Here is a 19,476-nt window from a genome sequence, read left to right as displayed (position 1 = left end):
ATAGGCATGTCAAACCGTTGAAGCGAGTGTAGAGGGGAAGAGTTAGGTTTAGCTTTCGACCTTCACTGCTGGAGGGGGGAGTCGACTTTATAACTTTGGGTGGATTCTCCAGGTAAGTTACAATATGGTATGTAATCATCAGCTTTCAGCAAGCTGTGAACCCTGGAAAGACAGCTCAAGACTGGCCCAATCATGACAGCATGGACAAGGCTGTGATCTGACCGAAAGTATCTGGCCTGGAACACGGTGAATGATGATGGGCTCGACGTCATGGCTGCGGTGGAGTTAAGATTTTGATTTAGAACAGCTTCGGGATGCATCTCCCCGTCACTAGGCGGCCAGTAAAACCGAAGCAAGTAATCAGTCAACAGTGGGCCGTCGGTGAATGTGCAAGGTCGAGCTTGACCCTGCTTGGACAAAACTTTTCCGATTCATGGTTCAGGTGAGCTTCTGCGAGCCTGAGAGGCAAATTAAGCCTTCACCCACGGAAGCAAGTGGTCCTGACGGTGTTAACAAGCCCACCACCGGACCATAGCTGGCCGGTTCTGCTCATGCCACTGGGCAAGTGAAAGGCTTTGTTCTGGTGTGCCTGTTGTCCACTTTGCGAGGTTTCATGGGAGGAGAACTCCACAATTTTGCATTGATCTAGGTGCTCTCTGTATAGATGACAAGTTCACTATCTTGCAGGGAAATGATGCCCATGAACTGCAATCCAGGTCCCGATGGCTAAATGTCTTGCATCATTTTCGCGCATCGCAGGAAGCCTCCACGGCACCCTGTGTGGAGCGACGAGAATTATGAATAGTCTGGACCCGGTCTGTCAGCCCATAATTTCGCTCGATCGACTGTGGACAGGTCAAGGCAGTCACTGTCCGTTTGCTGGGTCAACACTCATGTTGAGTGAAGTGGGAGTGTGAAAGTTGGTGGAGAAGCACAGTGGAGCAGCAGTGAACAGGGACGGGCGATGATGGGCTGGCCGGAAGGGGAAAACTGGTCGCCCGAGGGATCCGGTGGGCCAGAGCTCTGCATTGCACCCAACAGCGTTACTTATTCTCACATTTCCACTCCATCACACTCCATCGCAGTCGGCTCTCGCATGGCCAGCGTCAGACTGGATACGTACTCTTGTTCTTCCAGGTAACTCCCCATGGAGATCCTATCCACATCTTGAACGTCATTGTTGACAACAAGTGAGGTGGAGGCCCAGGCAAATTGATTTTGGAGACGAGGACGAGAAGTCTTCCGGGCCTGACGCAAGGTAATAAGACTAACCATTGTCAGAGTGCCCGTTGATGTGGTGACAAGGAACAATGATGCCTGGGTAAATATAGAAACAGCCACGCTCCGCAGGATTCCGTAAACAAGCGCTCTTGAGGCGTCTCCCACTGTGTCATTGACAGCCGTGCTAGGCTTTTAACGAATACGGTTCTATCAAAATTAACCCTGCTCAATTCGTAGTTGCTAGCTGAAGCGCTAAAAGCTGATCACTGGGTTTAGCCGGTGACAAGCCGCGCGCTATTTTAGCATCGATAGTTATTATTTACCATCAACCCAAAGTCGTGATGCGGACATTACCCTATCGGTTTATGACGACCGTTCCCCGCCATGGACAACTCCGAGGATCGAGTCGGCAACAACGGAAGCAAGGCCGACGGGGGTTTTCTATTTCGGGAACAGTTGGGCCAAGACCACAGCCCAGACAATCCAGTAGTACTCTTCCTGGAAACGATTGACGACAATTCACCTTGTTCCATTTATGTTAACTAACTATGATGTAGAGGGTGAAACGTAACCGAATTTCCATCTAATTCTAACGGTAAGTACTCTACACGAGCACAATACAGTCAAAAGGGAAACTAGTCAGAGAGCCCTAGTCGTTAATCTTGGAATCCATACAGATGAGTATACCAACAGAAAAATGGTATGCTCATTGTAAGAAGTGTAGAATTCCTATCGTCTACTGAGTGGTCCGCAATCGACGTCGGATTATCATAATGAACAAGTATTGTCGGGTATCTGAATCTAAAATTCTTGTTATATACCTAGCAACTAGCCCATCCGGGCGGCCCGGAATTTGCTGATTCGCTTGGGGGCTTCTTGAGTTTCGACGGGTACCATTTCTGGTTCTTCGTCGTCAAGTGAGCCGCCGTTTTGTTTGGCCATTTTGCTCTTCATTCTGTGGAATTCAGTGGCAATCTCCTTGCAGTGTAGCTCTTCGTCTAGCTCGTCGGGCTCTGGGGCTGTGGCGGTTCCTTCAGAGGTGTCACGCTCCATAAGCGTATCTGCAAGGATCTTGCCTCTATTTTTAGTAGGGCCTGGAGGCTTTTCCGTGACATCTGAGATGGGTTGGGAGAAAGGCCTTGGCTCCGTAGGTTTGGCAGGAAATAATGGCATTGATGGTGTTGGTGCGAGCGGTACAGTTTTGCGCAGAGCAGAGGACTTGTTGCGTGAAGTCTCACCTTGGGATGCGTCCGGATTTGAATCGCCGATGGCTCCTGCCATACCGCGAGCGGTCTTAAAACGGGAGGTCTTCTTTGGAACGGGTGCATCGGCCGCGCCTTTCTCAACAGGCTGCGCACGTTCGACAATGGAGTCTGACAAAACAGGAACGTCGGTTTCTCGAGTTGCAGCCTTCCTTGTTTCTGGAGCTGGGGGTTGAGGAGCTGGCGCAATGTCAAGGTCGTCGGCAAAAGCAACCTTCTTCTTCGGCTTTGCCTTCGGGCCTGCGTCACCATTCGAGTCCGGCGTCTTCTCGATTTTGACCTTGCGTGCCTCTTCTAGGTCGTCTTTCACATCTACCGGTAGTGAAGTAATGTCTTTTCCGGCGTTCCACATTCCCCGAGCATTCAATTTCGCTTCCAACTCACGCATCTGCTGGTGGTAGTTTTCGTCCAATACAGGTCGGATACTGCGTCCATATTCGTCCTCTTCCTCTTCCTCATCTTCATCGTCAAATGTGTATGAATCGGACCCATCGTCGACGGAGATGTCATCCGCATCCTCATCTAACTCAAGCTCGGCGACAACCGCGCCAACTTCGTCAAGACCATATTGCAACATTTCCCGACGAAGTCTGGCATCCTCAGGGGACTCGTCAATATCCACAACTGGGATTTCCTTCTTGAGTTCTATTGGAACATTGGCACTACTTGAGGCCTGTACCGTCGAGGCGCCATTGTTCTCAGATGATGCGGACTCTGGTCGGGCCATCAGCTGTACGTCCTGCTTATGTTCCTCCTCAGAATTTACAGCATGGTCCTCCAACGTAGGCTCTGACGATGACGAGCCACCAGGTGCGGAGTCATGTGGCTTCGGAGTATCCGGTATGTCCTTGACGCCGGCCTTCTTCAAGATATCCAACAGATCAGACGCCTGGTCTCCTGGTGTTGTAGTTTTGCTTGAGATAATTTCCCCATCTTCGTCGAGTTCCTCGATAATCTCTTTCATCGGAAAATCAGCCGTTGATTCAGGGTGTTGCTGTTCGACAGTATCTAAGACTCGCAGCTGATTTTCAGCAGCTTGCAGTCGTTTTTCCATTGATACAACGTTATCCCTCACGTAATCAATCCGTCTTGATATAAGGTCCGCGACTTGTGTCTTTGTCCGCTTGAGTCCTTGTTTCTCGCCGACGATCACTCGAAATTCATCTTCGGTGAGGAGGCTCCCGCCAGAATTACGGCTGACTCGTAGAAAATCGTCTGTTGTAGCATCATCATCTAAATCGACAATATCTTCCTTTAGGCCTTCGTACTCCGCCTCCCATTCTCTCCAGTGGTAAAGCGACTGCTGCAGCTGTAGGACATTGCTTTCCAGTTCGAGGCGCTGGCGTTCGAGGCCTTCGATGTTATCGTCCGGAACCCCCATATTCACATGGACGGAGAGGTAACTTCGTGACCGTTAGGTCAAAAAATAAAACTCGTAACTGAGTTGGATGTAAAAGGTGAGTGAGTTGCGAGGGGCCTGCAACTTTTCCAGGCGGCAAAAAGTAAAAGAAATTCCGCCGCGCGGAACAAAGATTGGAGCATATGATTGGTCCATGAGATTGCTTGATAATGGCCCACCGAGGAGCTAGGTACCTTTCGACAGCCTTGAACATCGCGGCTTACTCTCCAACCGACATCTCTGAAGACATCTCGCCGTTACTCGTCGCAGAGTAGCGGTACTATCACAATGGCCCCTTCTCGCGAGGCTTTGGTTAACCGTGGGGATGAAGATGGTAAGTTCGCGCCCTCAGAGTATGGAATCCGGAGCCCAGGCTGACCACGCTCTTTATAGAGGTCTGCCCCGTCTGCAAATCTTCGCGGTACTTGAACCCAGACATGCGATTTCTTATCAACCCAGAATGCTACCACAAAATGTGCGAGTCGTGCGTGGACAGAATATTCTCTTCAGGGCCTGCGAACTGCCCCGTAGCGGGTTGCCACAAGACACTGAGAAAGAATCGATTTCGCAAGCAGACATTCGAGGATATAAACGTTGAGAGGGAGGTAGATATACGGCGCAGAGTTATGACAGTGTGAGTTATGAGCTCTTCACGTTCTCTCAGCATACAGAAAATTAACTACATGTAGTCTCAACCGCCGAGAAGAAGAGTTCGATTCCAAGCTAGACTGGGATAACTTCCTGGAGCAGCGGGAGGAAATCATATTTAATCTCGTCAACAAAATCGATGTCGCAAAAACCGAATCCGACCTGCAAAGCTATGCGTCGGAGAACATGCGCTCCATCCGTGCGAATCAAGCCCTCGAAGCGAAAGAAGTCACGTCTTTTCAAGAACGCCAAAACCAAGAGCAAGAGCTGGCACGTCTACGGCGGCAGGCTGCCAAGGAAGAGTACGAGAACGAACGAAAGGAGCTGTTGGCTGGCCGAGAAGAAGTTCTCAGCCGCCTTGCAAGTGGACGAGGGGCAGACGCTGCTTCCATCGCGCGAGAGGGCCAGAAGGTCTTGCTCAAGAAATCTTCAGCACGGCGTAGCGAAGAGGATAGAATCAGACAGAAACAGGCTGCACTGCGTGGGACAGATGCCAAAAAGCCTGGCGCCACTGGTGCTGCGGCAAGCGAAGAGGGTGGGTCGGGCTTGATTAAAGGTCTCAAGAAGATCAAAACCCCAGAGCCGGAGTTGCCCTACGATCCTTTTGGTGGGATGGTTCCCTACAAACGGGACTATTACACCATACGCGACTATTATCCGTCTCCCTATCTTGATCATGTTCGACAAGATACTCGAGTGCTTGCAGGGGGTTATGACATTCAGGAATACTATTCACGAACCATGCTCGAGGCCTTTGCAGGATTAGGATGTTTCATCGATGAAGAAGTTCCGCAACGAGAAGTGAGCTCCTTTAATGCCATGAAACCTATCGGCACAGAGGGAACTGCTCTAGCCGCCGGCTCAGAATCGAGCAGCAAGTGATCCGTATAGTACAAGCAAGAACGCCTCAAAAAGGAGGCCATTGCTTTTGCACTTTTTGTTTATTGCATAGCGGCGGCGTTTTGTCTTTTGGCTATCTTCGCATAGATTATTTGGACCATGGTCATATAGCAGAAATTGGTGTACATGGTGTATAGATAGGTGCAATCAAAATACAAATTCCGAGTTACATGGAAATAACAGTATTATACAAGTCTTCAATAGTCTCTTAAACCTCAGATCTTCCCACCAGTAATCTGCTCTCCCAACTTCTTGACTCTGCCTTGGATAACATCCCAACGCTCGGACTCGCGTTTCGGGACATCGGAGCGAGTTCCTAGGTTTCGGGGGAATCCTAAGTTCCAAATGTTTTCGCCATACTTATAATCGCTGCGCCAAGCTTCATTCTCTCCTTCAGGGAAGACCTTGTCGATCTCGGCGGCGAGCTGGGCCTCGGTGGTAATGAACTCGCGAGCATTCATATAAAGAGTGTGTAGCGAGTCCTGGCGCTCCAGCTCTTCCTCACGTTTCTTGTTTTCTACTCGGAGCCGTGATTCGGCGAGTCGTTGTTCTCTTCCGGGATCGGGCAACACAGGGGTTCGCTTGGGTAGCATTTCCTGCACAATGGAAGGCCGAGTATAGCGCTCATCGTCTCGTTCGGTCTGGCGGAGAACGCGCTCTCGTTGAATTTGTCGCTGGCGACTTCGCTCTTCCATTGTCCTATCCGTCCATTTCTTCCGCTTGTGTAATTCCAGCAGGCCCTCCTTGAGGTTCTGTCTTCTCATGTCGGCCATTTCCCGCTTCCGTTCTCTGTATTCAGCATGAGGCTCATCGGGATTGATCTTTTCTTGGTTGGTAGGGAGAGGTGCAGCGGCGGCAATGTACTGTTTATTGGGCTTGTCCACTCGTCGACGGGGGAAAATTTCACGCGGTACCGGTAATGTACCTTTGACGCGGGGTTTTGAAGGGAGATCTGGTTGAATTGTCCGGGGAACCTCAATGAAGTTGGGTGATTCAGGTCCGACACGGAGACTTGAGGATGAGGAGAAACCACGGAGCTGCACGCTGGCAGTCCGGCCGCCGTTGCGGAAGAGCGACATTGCGGCGTTTGATTCCCGGGGAGGTATATTCAATCGGAGAGAAAAAGATGCGATCAATTATTAAGGACGGGTATGAGCTCACAACCCGGCAAGTTGGGCTGTGGTGACTGCTGCTGAGCAACGCGGTTCAGTTGTCGAGAGCCGGAAAAAGATCGAAGCGATTTTCTCATTGTTGGTCCGTGCACAGCTCCGCTTGGCGCCGTCGAAAAAAAAATAATTTCTCCTCACCTCTTCTTTCCTTCTCTTCTGCGCTCTGCCAACTTTTTGATTTTACTCCCTACCTCTAGACCTCTCATTTCTTGACCTTTTCGAGTTATTAGAGGACTCTTTCGCTATGGGTTCTGGGAAGAAGGAAGCCACGCGCCGAACCCGCCAGGGGAAGGTTGGCGATGGCATGGCCAATGTGAGGGTGAAGGGCGAAAATTTCTACAGGTAAGCTTCACCCAGCTCCCTTGCGATTGGTATAGCAGCTGATTTGAAAAAAAGAGATGCGAAGAAGGTTAAGAGGTTGAACATGCTTAAGGATGGTAAACCTCAACGTGACTCAGAGGGAAACATCACCCAGGCTGCCTCGTACCAATCTCGCGATGCCCCCGTCGCTCGGATAGAACCCAACCGTAAATGGTTCGGGAATACTCGAGTCATCTCGCAGGAAGCTCTGTCTTCGTTTCGAGAGGCCGTCGCCGAACGTTCTTCGGATCCGTATCAGGTTCTCCTCAAAACCAACAAGCTTCCAATGAGTTTGATCAAAGAAAATCAGACCGTCAATGGGCTGAAACAGCACGAGGCTAAGATGGCGATCGAAACGTCACCTTATAGCGACACATTCGGGCCCAAAGCTCAAAGAAAACGGGTCAAACTTGGCGTCTCGTCCCTCGAAGACTTGGCTGGCGAGACAATGAAGATGCAAGATAGCTACGTTGAAAAGACGGACCAAGGCCGACACGAGGATGGTACGCCGATCTTTGCTGGCGATGATGCGGCGACCGACCTCCAGCTTGGCACGATGCCGACGTCTCGTGAAGCGGTCTTCCTGAAGGGTCAAAGTAAGAGAATCTGGAACGAGTTGTACAAGGTCATAGATTCGTCAGATGTTGTCATCCATGTGATTGATGCTCGCGACCCCGAGGGAACACGCTGCAGAGGCATTGAAAAATACATTCGCGAGGAGGCGCCTCACAAGCACTTGATCTTTGTCCTCAACAAGTGTGATCTTGTACCTACCGGTGTAGCGGTAAGTCTTTTATCTCCTTTTATCTGCTTTTATCCTCAATTTTTCATCCCCTATTATCCATTGGCTCAAGCCATGCCATCGCTAAGTCAAGTCTACTTCCGTGACTTTGTTTCACGTTTTCTCTATGGAAGTATTGTCTGTTACAGCTTTGGCATATCAACGCTGGTCCGCGCCGAACTTCATTCTGAAGCTAGGCTGATTGGTTTTCGTTTTGAAAACTGGTCGTTAAGGACTAAGCAGTGTTCTGTTTTTGAGTTGAGTACTGCTTCGCCATTGGCGACTTCGTAGCAGCGCTCTTAGTAACATTTCACACATCACTACATTTGTTCTTTTTATTTTTATATAAGTTACTTATTACGTGACGGTGTTGCTAACGTTATACACCAGGCCGCTTGGGTACGCCATCTATCGAAGGACTATCCCACGTTAGCTTTCCATGCTTCGATCAACAACTCGTTCGGCAAGGGGTCTCTGATTCAACTTCTGAGGCAATTCTCATCTCTTCACTCCGACCGAAAACAGATCTCGGTTGGTTTCATTGGCTACCCAAACACAGGAAAGTCATCGATTATCAACACTCTACGTAAGAAGAAGGTGTGCACGGTTGCTCCTATCCCTGGAGAAACCAAGGTTTGGCAGTACATTACCTTGATGAAGCGGATCTACCTCATCGATTGTCCTGGTGTTGTTCCTCCAAGCCAGACGGATACTCCCGAAGATATCCTTCTCAGAGGTGTCGTGCGAGTGGAAAACGTCGAGAACCCCGAGCAGTATATTCCTGCTATTCTCAAGCGTGTCCAATCTAAACACCTTGAACGCACCTACGGTCTCAAAGACCCGCACGATTCTGTTGAATTTCTCAGCATTCTTGCAAGGAAGGGTGGCAGACTTCTTCGTGGAGGCGAGCCCGATCTTGACGGCGTTGCTAAGATGGTTATCAACGATTTCCTCAGAGGAAAGATTCCTTGGTTTACTCCCCCTCCGTACACATCTGGTGAGGAGGGCGAGAAAATTGAGGGCCGTGAAGGCAGGCTTGGAGAGATGGGTCGGAAACGCAAGATAGACGAAGCCTCCGGCGATGACCAAAAGGCTTCGGGTGAAGCAACTTCCGGCGCTGAAGAAGAGTTCGAAGGATTTGATGATGAAGACGAAGATAGCGATAATGACTCGATCGCAAATCTTCAAGTCAGTGACGAGGAAAGCGGGGAGGAGTGAGCAGACTTGCAATCTCTTTACTCCCGACACTCCACAACCTCCGCAAGCAGAGCGATCGCCATTCGTACAAGTCACACTTGTCTGCTTGTTTGACGCCAGGGCGTCGCGAGCTGGCTCTGTACGCTTAGCTGTCGCTTTCCACTTGGCCAGTGGACAAGTACTTGACAGCTGTACAGCTCGCGGACGCAGTCTAGAACCTGTGACAATATTCATGTTACCGGGTCTGCCTGAAATGAGGAGATACGCAGCAGCATCCAGTCATAGTACCCACCTCATCAACTAGGCCAGGTCGTATTAGCGTGCATGCGCCGATGATGCCTCCGGTGGTAGGATCCATCATCGAGCTCGATGTCCTTGACATCGCTCTATTAGATACCCATGTCGTTACAAATGTTATGACAATGTCCCATTACATCTTCTATATCAATAAATCCACCGCATCAGTACGTAGTAGCAAACAGTAAATAAATGCCGCGGGCGTTGGTGGCTCACCGCCGTGACTCACGTGGGGCGGGATCATCAGCGTCATCATCGACCATGGTCGGATTGGATCCATCCATCTCATGGGCAACTGCCTCATTCTGCGGAGGACGGACCACTGCCGACCATTGTTGTTTCAAGAACCCCCATAATCCTCCTTTCATGGTTATGGCCTTTCACTCTCCAGGGTCTTTGGGAGATGTGCCGATCTTCAATATATAATGGCTGAGGGCATGTCAGTTGTTCCGTATAGCTCATCAAACGACGTGGTGCTGTAAGTCTCGGCCTTTTCATCTGCTACAGAAGTTTTCTTGCTTAGATGGCTCTATTTCAGACGCCATAACGACTCTATTGTCATCTTCGATCGCGATTCGCAGCAGCTAGTCATTCAAAATGCGGCCGAACGCGAAGATGACGAACCCCAATGTCCGTACTGTCGCCGCCCGCTGCGGGGAGATAACTCCCAAGACAACCACCATGCCGGAGCACAACCGGAATTCGTCAATCCTGAGTACTTTCGCATGCTCCGCAACAGCCTTCCTCCTGCCTCCGTAGAATCGACCACACCCCTGTCGCGACGCTACGGTCAACCCGCCCTTGCGGACGGCCCTTCTAGCGGATCCAGTTACTCTCACGCGCATAGCGGCCACGGAATTTCGTCAGCTGCATTTACACCGGACTACTTTAAAAGGTTTTTCGTGGAAGAGAGGGTACTAGGCAAAGGAGGTAAAGGCGTGGTGTTATTAGTGAAGCACATGTTGGATGGCGTGTCTCTGGGGCATTATGCTTGTAAACGAGTGCCTGTCGGAGATGACCACGAGTGGCTTGAAAAGGTTTTGATCGAAGTCCAACTTCTGCAGCACCTTTCTCACCAGAACCTTGTCTCGTATAGGCATGTTTGGCTTGAGAATGCAAAAATTACCACGTTTGGACCAAGTGTTCCTTGCGCATTCATTCTCCAACAATATTGCAATGCGGGCGATTTGCACAACTATATCTGCGGCTCCGTACAGACTTCCACGACCCCCCAGGAATTGAAGGAGCGTCTTAGGAGGAGATCGAAAGGTGGTGCCGAACCTCCTGTCAACTTGAGGGAACCACGCAGATTACACTTCGACGAGATATACTCATTCTTCAAAGACATTACGTCAGGGTTGCGATACCTTCATGCTAGCGGCTATATCCATCGCGATCTAAAACCCAACAACTGTCTATTGCACAAGACAAGTGATGGAATTCGAGTCCTAGTCAGCGACTTCGGTGAAGTTCAACCCCAGGACGCTATTCGGATGTCTACCGGCGCGACAGGAACCGTGTCGTACTGTGCCCCGGAAGTATTGCGGCGAGAGTTTCCCAACGGTCCTTTTGCCAATTTCACGTTCAAATCAGATATATTCTCTCTCGGCATGATATTGTATTTCTTGTGTTTCGCCCAACTTCCGTATCGAAACGCCGATCTTATTCACGAGGAAAGGGAGGACCTCGAGAAGCTCCGTGAAGAGATAATGGATTGGGATGGGTTTGACCAAAGACAAATACGCCCTGACTTGCCCGAACAACTTTATACTTTTTTATGGCGTCTGCTGTCCGTGGATCCTGATCTGCGTCCATCGGCAGATGAGGTCCTCAGCGGTCTTGAAGTTGGAGCTAGTGCAAATGAGAGCTTTCGCACGAAACGCGGCAGCAGTAGCTCTTCTGCCCCTGACATGCACAGTGGCTCCAGGATTCATCCTCTCGATGATACGGCTGAGTCGCCATTTCACCAACCCGCATCTCCGAGGAGGTCATTTTCGAGGAGCCCTGTCGCTGTACGGCGCAACTCAGTATACGAATCGAACGGTTCTGTCGGGGACCTTACCCCCGTTATCGAAGACGTGGACCGCGCTGTAGAAAGAAGAGGCTCGCTCAGCCCGGAACGTGACCTGATTGTGCGCCCGCGCTTCTCTGATACACCTTCCGTCTCCCCACCTAGGAATGAAACCCGGCAGGTCGGTCCGACAAACGACGACGCTCCTGTTCGGCTGCTGCCCCCGCCACCAAGCCAGATCTCTCTTGCACCGCGTCTCTCGAGATGGCGCCCATCATTGTTTGCTATTCAGCTGACATTGTTCCTTGTCAAGATTGCGATGGCTCTCCAACCTTGTACTCCGTTGGCTGTCAACCCCTGGGTGCTTTACTTTTTGATCCTGGTAGCCGGAGTCAACCTACGGATGGCCAGTGTTGGGGTACAAGTAGCATCCCTAGTATTGCATCTTATTGTTGTTGTACTAAGCTTGAAGTTGGAGATTCTATGTGCCCGGCCTGCTTCCACAACCGAGACAGTGTTTAGGAACGAATTATGATGTACATGCTGCCTATGTTTAATTATTGAACATACGAATACGGAAGTAGCGAATTTGAAAATTATACTTATCATCTTATTGTATTCTCTTCTCAGAAAGCAATTATCACCAAAACAGTACCCCGAAATCTATGGCCACAGAGCATCCAGTTCTTCTTCACCCTGTACGCGTGGGCCCGATTCAAGGCTCTGCCCCAGCGCCCGTCAGAATCACAGTGCCCTGTTTCGATCACCGTGAAGATCGTGACCCAGTTAGCTATACTGCCGGGCCCAGGGTACCAATGAACAGCAATTGGTGCCTTTTTTACGAATAGTTGCTCTTTTTCGTATTTATTTATTCTTTTTTTTATTCTTGAACTTTTTTTGCCGTTTTCTTTTCGCCCCCTTGAAAAAAATTTCTTTGTGGAGACCACCAACGGAAACCCTATATATTCCGCATGTCCGCTGGGTATCAAAGCTAGGTTTACACAATTTGCCGGTAGATATCCAGTTAAACAGTGACGATGCTACACTTTACAATGGGTACTAATTCACTTTTCTAGGTACGTTTTATGCCTTACTTTTACCACTTCTCTCTCGTGTTCTATTGTTCTTTCCACGGCCGAGAGGCCCGTGGATTGACTTTGGGCTACTGGCGAAGAGCAGATTTTTTTTGAACTTTGAATTGGGAAAATACGAAAAAGAGCAACTTTTCGTAAAAAAAGCACCAATGGTTTAGTGGTATGACACGACTCTCCCAAAAAGGAAATATTTTCCCGATTAGTGGTCAAGTCGAGACCCGGGTTCGAACCCCGGTTGGTGCATCGTATTTATGTATTTTCTTTTTGCTTGTTTTTATGCTCCCAACTGCTGAAGAAAACAGTGAATTTCAAACCATACCTATTATATGAATAAACCAACAACAGTGTAGAAATACAGATTCCAACAACTTATTTGCTCTTGTTCAACTCAGCCCCTAATATAATATCTCAGCTGTTTTGTAGACAACACAAGTTCAAGGTGTTTGTCTGCTGCATTGGTTATGAAGCTCTCCTGTACCTCTGAATCAGTTAAGCGACCATGTTTCAAGGTTGACTGCGGGTCTCCGCTATTGTTCTTTGCTCTCAAGCTGATTGCTAAGAGAAGTAACCTTGATTCCCGAATGTCCGAAGCCTCTAATGTATTCCTGGGCCAAGTTGCAACGCTAGGAAAGACAATGACATGTTTGCAGTTGAAGTCTTCCTGTTGTTCAGGTGAGATAGATCGTTGCCGTCGTATTCATCAAAAGTAATAAACAATATGATCAGCCCAATGGGTTCGGTGCCTGGCGAGTTTTGGATGTTTGCCGATCTGAGGGAAAGTTCCCAAAGTCCAAGGCGGCTGTTTACAGCAACTGGGTGGGAACAGACGGGTAAATACCTCGCGGAGAGCCACTGATTATCCTGCCTTTGATGCTGGGATTGAAGAAGCGAAACTTCATTGAGCATATGAGCGCTCCAGTAATTCCTCTCTTACTCCTAAGCCTGATGGGTCTTTAATTGAGTATTCTGCAGGCTTGCATTTTGTCCTCTATGGGAAAACAAGCGCGCAGTCGAGTCCTATTTTGACGGTCGACACTAGACTATAATTTGGCATTGCCTCTGGGTTACGGTTTAATGTTTTGGAATGAGGGCCTGTATATTTCCCTTTTTCGATGACTCTTACCCGCAGAGTCTCCTGGGTTATAGTGTTTCGTCAATTTTCCTTGTCTCCTGAAAGTAAGCTTTTCGATTTATGCCGCCAGTGACAGCGATCTAAATTTATTAGGGCTAGTAATATAAGCCTCCGCCGCTTTGTGAATCTATCATAGCTTGTAATTTATCACTAGTTCGCAATGGATGCATGTTTGTATCGATATTACCTTGATGATGAATAGCCCCCAATTGGTCATCTCCCCTGTGCCGATTATCCAGACAAGCTTCGCAAGTTCGTGAGATTTGGGTGAGATTCGGGGACGGCCTTAAGCTGCTGTTCGGTGTTACGGTAACCCCTCTTATCCCCGACACTTCATTGCAACATTTACGAACTCTTTGTTACCTTCTCTCTCCTCACGTTACACATCAGCCCTCATCCTTGTTTTCCTTTTGTATATTGATGCACTCGACCCTATAGATTTATACATATATATATATATATAATGTCCTGTCCAGACTGCTTCTCCGGCCATGTCCGCAAAGACACCCCCAAGGGTCACGTCGCGAGTCTCCACGGGCTAGAGACCTATGTCGCGGAGCCGGATGTCCCACCGGACCAGGTCAAGGGCATTGTGGTCATAATTCCAGATGCCTTTGGATGGGAATTCGTCAACAACCGAATCCTGGCGGACCATTATGCCGACATGGGAAAGTTTAAGGTTTACCTACCTGATTTTATGAAGGGTGGGTATCCAAATTTCTCGGCCTGATTTCTAGACTTCTATATGTAATTGGGACGGAATTGGCCGGCTAATTGGCTAACTGGCTTACAGGAACGGCGGCGCCAGTCTGGTCTATTGATACACTCCGCGCGCTATTCAAGACTGGCACTTTATGGGACTGGGTGACGAAACCGTATTCACCCCATCTCTCTCTCCATAGATGCATGCATAGCAGCTAACGAGGAAAAGGTACCACATCGCCAACGTCATCTATGCCGTCATCCCATTCATGTTCTGCAACCGGCCTGCAAAGTCTTATCCGATAGTAGAATCCTTCTTCACATCTCTCCGCCAATCTTCAGAAGGACATCTGCCTATCGGTGCGGCGGGATTCTGCTGGGGCGGGAAACACACGGTTCTCCTTGCCCATGGGGCAACTACGACCATGGACGGTGAGAAGAAGAACCTGATTGATGCTGGATTCACGGGTCACCCCAGCTTGTTGGCAATTCCCGAGGATATCGAGAAAATTACGATACCTGTAAGCTTTGCCCTGGCGGAGCTGGATCATAATGTCAAAGCGGACAGGATTGAGGAGGTGAAAAAGGTTATGGAGGGCAAGGAGGGTGAGGTTAAAGTTTATTTGGGAGCAGGCCATGGGTTCTGTGTTAGGGCTGATATGGAGGTTGAGGATTCGGGGAGGCAAGCAGTTGAGTCGGAAGAACAGGCGGTTGATTTCTTTAATAAGCGGTTTTCTTCGTAAATTTATGATATAATGGGAATTCACATTGGTAATATGGTGAAATGATTTTGGCGTTTTGGTGTAAAACGGACCATAGCCGGGGAAGGCCTATTTAATATAATTGGAATAGTTACATTGACTAGCTAGATTGAACTACTTTCTGTTATATCAGGTTCAGGATTCTCGATGAGGGCCCTCAGTTTCCCGCCTGATCGTCTCAAGAGAGCGCGGTACGGTCCTTGCTCAACAACCCTTCCATCTTCCAATACGATAATATCATCTGCCACCTCCATCATTTCCTTTGTGTGGGTGATGATGATAACCGTAAGACTTGTTTTAGCCGCAACAAGTCTCCGCACCGTCGCCTTGATGGTCGCCGCGCTATCTGGATCAAGTGCCGATGTCGCCTCGTCAAGAATAAGTATCTGAGGCCGGCGCACAAGAGCACGCGCAATGACTATCCTTTGTGCCTGTCCGCCTGAGAGTCCGACTCCGCCATCCCCAATCACGGTTTGATAGCCACCAGGTAAGGAGGAGACAAAATCGTCTACGCCCGCTGCGCGGGCTGCGGTGCGGACGTTGAAGAGGTTGCTTTGCTCGGAAGATTGATCTAACCCGTAGCTGATATTCTCTTGGATTGTGCCGGGGAATATAGTGGGCTGTTGGGGAACGATGGAGATGAGAGAGCGAAGCGAGGGTGTGTGGACTTCGCGGATATTGTTACCAGCGAGCAATATACTTGTGTTTAAGGAGGAAGGTGTTTCGTAGAGAGACAGAAGCAAGGAGGCGATAGTGGACTTTCCGGATCCGGAGCGTCCAACTATCGCTGTGCAGGAACCTTCGGGGATGGTGAGGGAGACGTTTCGCAAGACAGATGCGTCTGGGCGAGATGGATATCGGAAGCTTAGATGGTGGATTTGGACTGGGGCTGCCTTGCGTATCTGGAGTACACCTGCGTGTTCGTGGGATGAAGCGTGTGGAAGGTCGACGAGCCGAAAAAGTCGTCGGGCCATTTCTCTAGAGTTGCTTATTTGAGGAACTGATTTGTTAGCTGGGGGTGGGCAAAGCCGGTAAGTTGAAAAACGTACTCCAAGTCATGACTGTGCTGGCGTATGCCAGGCTGAAGAGAAGAACCGAGTTTACAGCTGTAATATCATCCACTGTAAACTCATTGTATCTGACTAGAGTTGCTCCATAGTAGAATATCAGTGCTGTTTGTGTTAGCAAATACTGTACAACCAACAGGTTCATCCAACTCACCAGTAACAAACACATTGGAAGATTCCACTAGACCAAAGAGTAACCCTGTGTAGATCGCTTTCCTTAATCCCATCTTTAAACACTGAGCTGCAGCCTTTAAATGTTTAAGATGAAAGTAAGGCTCTAATGTCAAGCTCCTCACCGTTCGTATTTCTGAAAATGTTTCTAGAAAGACATCCGAGGCTGAGGCCCTAGTAGCAATGCATCGCCGGTCCCATATACCATTGGTCGTCTCAAAACCTCTCGTAATGGCAAAGACAATTGGTCCACACGACAGTGCAACCAGGGTCTGTTTCCAGCAAATCGCAAGACTCCATACAACTGCCATTGCCATGATGGAAACAGCAACTAGAACGAACGCAGTGAAACGAGTGATTATGGTACGAACATCTTCACCACTTTCATGAAGACAAATTGTTAGCTGTGAGGCACTATTCAATTCGTCTTCGAACCACTCTCGAGCCTGGTCTAGGACTTTGTGGAACGCCTGTTTCCGAAGGCCATTGACCCAGGCTTGGCCGCAAATATCCAAAAGATAAAACATATAATAGTTTGTGAATGCATCACCGATTGACACTCCAAGGACAGCTAGAGCCCATCTCATGCTATTGTTGCTTTTGTTATAGAATGTCTTGAGGAGCTCTGCGAGGAAGTAAGAGAATATCGGGGTTGCGGCGGCATGAGCCAGAATGCAGAAAATTGCGAGGGCAAGAAATAGATGCTGTCTGGGTAGTAAATTTGGTACGACAGACTTCAATGCCCTCTGTATAGGCTTCTGAAGGCTTTGTTGGGGAACACTCGTTTTATCGAGTGAGGGCTTTATTCGCTGACGTACTTTGAGCCGGCGGCGCAATTTGGAGGCTTTAGAAGGACCAGCAAAACGAACGCTTTGAGCCCTCATACTGAGGTCATCCATTTCGATTTCATTGTGGCTAACAAATGGGTCTTTTCTGAGAGAGGCCTCAATTTGATCACTCCTCCAGAGCGAGCTTCTTAGATAATCCGGGAGGTTACCAGGGATAGTCATATATGAGTCCTTTGAATGTAGCGGAGGGGGCTTGTCAAGTTCATCCGAGGACCATGACGATGTAACGGAAAGGTCACCATCATTGTGATACGTCCCAACATAGTCGTCTTCCTGATTCTCATCCTCACGGAAAAAGCCACTCAGCTTCGGGTCTTCTTTGAGCTCTTCTTTATACCCGGCCTGAACGACAGAACCGGTATCCAGGACATAAACAAAATCGTTGTACTTGATATGAGACATGTCATGGGTGATGATGACTGTGGTCTTGCCCTCACGCCATTTGCGAATAGAGTTCATGATCTGGACCCGATTCGTTCCATCCAAAGCACTCGTAGGCTCATCCAATATAAGGACAGGAGAATCCCGCAACCGAGCTCTTGCAATGGCAACTCTCTGCTTCTGGCCTCCACTGAGGGCGTTGCCTCCTTCACCAACAAAAGTGTCAATTCCATGTGGAAGTTTCCCAACCATGCTAGGTAGCATCGCGAGATTTATAGATTCCTCCATGTCTCTTTCGCGAATATTCTCGTGGTCACGGCTGCCGAAAGCAATGTTTTTGAATATAGATTCGTTGAATAGGATGCTTCGTTGCTCGACGTATGTAATGTTATTCCGAATCCAATTGACACCGAGCGTTTGTATGGGATACCCATCAATAAGTATCTCGCCTGACGTTGGTAGATAGAACCGAGTGAGCAATTGTCCAAGTGTACTCTTGCCAGAACCGCTTTTCCCAATGACGAATGTTGTCGCTCCGGCGGGGAATAGAAAACTCGAGGAGTCTAAACTAAGTCGATCTGGCTGGGAGGGATATGCGAATGATAGCTTGGAAAATATTAGTCGCATACAAGGGCTTAGAGAGAACGACCTACCTTTTTCACCTCGATGATACCCTCACAATGACTTGGATACAGCGCCCCCCGCATCTCTCGCGAAGATTTTGCTTCCAGACCGTCATTTAACGTGCGTTGCAAGGCGGCAACAGCAACCTTGCCTTTCTCCAAGATCAAAAGATGCGGCATTAGCCACTCAATGGCCTGGGCAAACGCAGAGCAGGCCCAAAACGTTCTCAGCACATCACCCGCTGAAAGCTTCCCCGATGTCACAAGGTAGCTTCCGTACCAGAAGCCTTGTACAAACATGGCGAACATTATGAACCGCATAGCAGTTATCTGAAGCGCGTTAAGGCGTGCTATCCTGGTATACTCCGACGCAGCCTTGTCCATGTGGTCGGTAAACTTCTTCAGCTCAATATCTTGCGCATTCAGATACTTCACGGTATCAATAGATGTAACCGCATTATTAACAACCTTGGAGGCCGTCTTAAGTTCATTTTGTTGAGCTTGGATGCCAGCATTGATCTTTGGTGCCAGGTAAGGAACTATGAGCGAGACGAATGGAATTCCAGCAAGGATTACGAGAGTAAGGTTCCACGAAGTATAAAATGATACACCGAGAGACACGAGAATGCGAAATATGTACTGCAGTACAAGCGCTAGCGAATTCGATGTTGCCGTTTGGATTTCCTGCACCTGACTGTAATTGCATCAGTCGTGAAGAATGGGTGAATACTGGGGGACGCACATTTGAAGACAACCCAGGAAAGTCCGCGCTCCTTCTTCATGCTCTTCGAAAAAACGCTGTTCTTTCTTCAGTAGACTATCGAATAGTGTACTGCGAGCATTCGCAGCCTGCAGTTCGCCAAAAACGACGAAGAGCGTGTAGTAAGTTCCATTGAAGAACCATCCCAGCACACCTACGGCCAAAAATTGCAAACATTGACGCGATACCCTCGGGATTAAGACATCACCAGTAATATCTCCGGATCCAAGAAGAGCGAAGTCGTTGAATACATTGCCCAGAATGATGGAAAACAACGGCACGGTAAAACTGGCGATGAAACAGCAAAGAGTGGCTATCGCTAGGGTTGGGACATGCTTCCTTGTTGTGAAGTTGAGAAGTGGCGTCTTGACGAGTCTTTGTAAATATCTTAGATAAGCCATCATCGGCTAGCACTTTGTGGTTGTGGTTTATTCATTGATGTTAGTAGATTGAGTGTTGGGCAATGAGTGATATAGCAAAAAGGACAGAGGAAAACAGAGAAACAGCGACGTCGCCTAATATTTCCATCCATCCTTTTTGTTGTTAAAAAAAAAAAAGAAACAAACACAATTTGACTGGTTTGGCCCTCCAAAGTCCCAATGCGGGCACATTGAAGGTGGTTTCATGCAATAAGATCAATGGGTTGGCGTAGTATTGTTCTTGACCGGCGGGGGCCGACTACGGCCCTGCCC

The 19,476-nt window shown here is 48.8% G+C and overlaps 7 protein-coding genes and 1 non-coding gene across 8 annotated transcripts; 5 read left to right on the top strand and 3 right to left on the bottom strand.

Annotated features, from left to right (window-relative positions):
* Positions 1–1,659: 1,659 nt before the first annotated feature.
* Positions 1,660–3,951, bottom strand: ASPVEDRAFT_37540 (prefoldin-like protein). Its single transcript, XM_040811504.1, has one exon. It carries the CDS (start codon positions 3,862–3,864, stop codon positions 2,050–2,052), a length of 1,815 nt encoding a protein of 604 aa, XP_040663870.1. The 5' UTR covers positions 3,865–3,951; the 3' UTR covers positions 1,660–2,049.
* A 122-nt stretch (positions 3,952–4,073) lies between these two features.
* Positions 4,074–5,600, top strand: ASPVEDRAFT_37539 (TFIIH/NER complex subunit TFB3). The gene is made up of 3 exons (XM_040811503.1): positions 4,074–4,216; positions 4,276–4,516; positions 4,572–5,600. The coding sequence occupies exons 1-3, from the start codon at positions 4,171–4,173 to the stop codon at positions 5,410–5,412; spliced, it is 1,128 nt and encodes a 375-aa protein (XP_040663869.1). The 5' UTR covers positions 4,074–4,170; the 3' UTR covers positions 5,413–5,600.
* On the bottom strand, positions 5,461–6,570 carry ASPVEDRAFT_37538 (uncharacterized protein). Its single transcript, XM_040811502.1, has one exon. The coding sequence runs from the start codon at positions 6,507–6,509 to the stop codon at positions 5,646–5,648; it is 864 nt and encodes a 287-aa protein (XP_040663868.1). The 5' UTR covers positions 6,510–6,570; the 3' UTR covers positions 5,461–5,645.
* A 185-nt stretch (positions 6,571–6,755) lies between these two features.
* ASPVEDRAFT_37537 (putative GTPase NOG2) lies at positions 6,756–9,384 on the top strand. The gene is made up of 3 exons (XM_040811501.1): positions 6,756–6,941; positions 6,996–7,743; positions 8,131–9,384. The coding sequence occupies exons 1-3, from the start codon at positions 6,844–6,846 to the stop codon at positions 8,956–8,958; spliced, it is 1,674 nt and encodes a 557-aa protein (XP_040663867.1). The 5' UTR covers positions 6,756–6,843; the 3' UTR covers positions 8,959–9,384.
* Positions 9,385–9,527: 143 nt separating this feature from the next.
* On the top strand, positions 9,528–12,257 carry ASPVEDRAFT_37535 (protein kinase IKS1). The gene is made up of 2 exons (XM_040811500.1): positions 9,528–9,712; positions 9,773–12,257. The coding sequence occupies exons 1-2, from the start codon at positions 9,660–9,662 to the stop codon at positions 11,778–11,780; spliced, it is 2,061 nt and encodes a 686-aa protein (XP_040663866.1). The 5' UTR covers positions 9,528–9,659; the 3' UTR covers positions 11,781–12,257.
* A 225-nt stretch (positions 12,258–12,482) lies between these two features.
* On the top strand, positions 12,483–12,582 carry ASPVEDRAFT_t45. The gene has a single exon. It is a non-coding gene; the product is annotated as a tRNA-Gly (tRNA).
* A 1,237-nt stretch (positions 12,583–13,819) lies between these two features.
* Positions 13,820–15,104, top strand: ASPVEDRAFT_37534 (dienelactone hydrolase family protein). The gene is made up of 3 exons (XM_040811499.1): positions 13,820–14,175; positions 14,265–14,346; positions 14,403–15,104. Exons 1-3 carry the CDS (start codon positions 13,935–13,937, stop codon positions 14,914–14,916), a joined length of 837 nt encoding a protein of 278 aa, XP_040663865.1. The 5' UTR covers positions 13,820–13,934; the 3' UTR covers positions 14,917–15,104.
* ASPVEDRAFT_185351 (ABC transporter ATP-binding protein) lies at positions 15,039–19,185 on the bottom strand (the record flags this gene model as incomplete). The annotated part of the gene is made up of 6 exons (XM_040808949.1): positions 15,039–15,934; positions 15,984–16,125; positions 16,163–16,981; positions 17,282–18,007; positions 18,055–18,718; positions 18,767–19,185. 6 exons carry the CDS (start codon positions 19,183–19,185, stop codon positions 15,039–15,041), a joined length of 3,666 nt encoding a protein of 1,221 aa, XP_040663864.1.
* Positions 19,186–19,476: the final 291 nt, after the last annotated feature.

The sequence above is a fragment of the Aspergillus versicolor genome (genome assembly GCF_001890125.1).
Source record: "Aspergillus versicolor CBS 583.65 unplaced genomic scaffold ASPVEscaffold_2, whole genome shotgun sequence".
Lineage (NCBI taxonomy): Eukaryota > Fungi > Ascomycota > Eurotiomycetes > Eurotiales > Aspergillaceae > Aspergillus > Aspergillus versicolor.
This window is presented reverse-complemented; position numbering and strand designations above follow the sequence as displayed.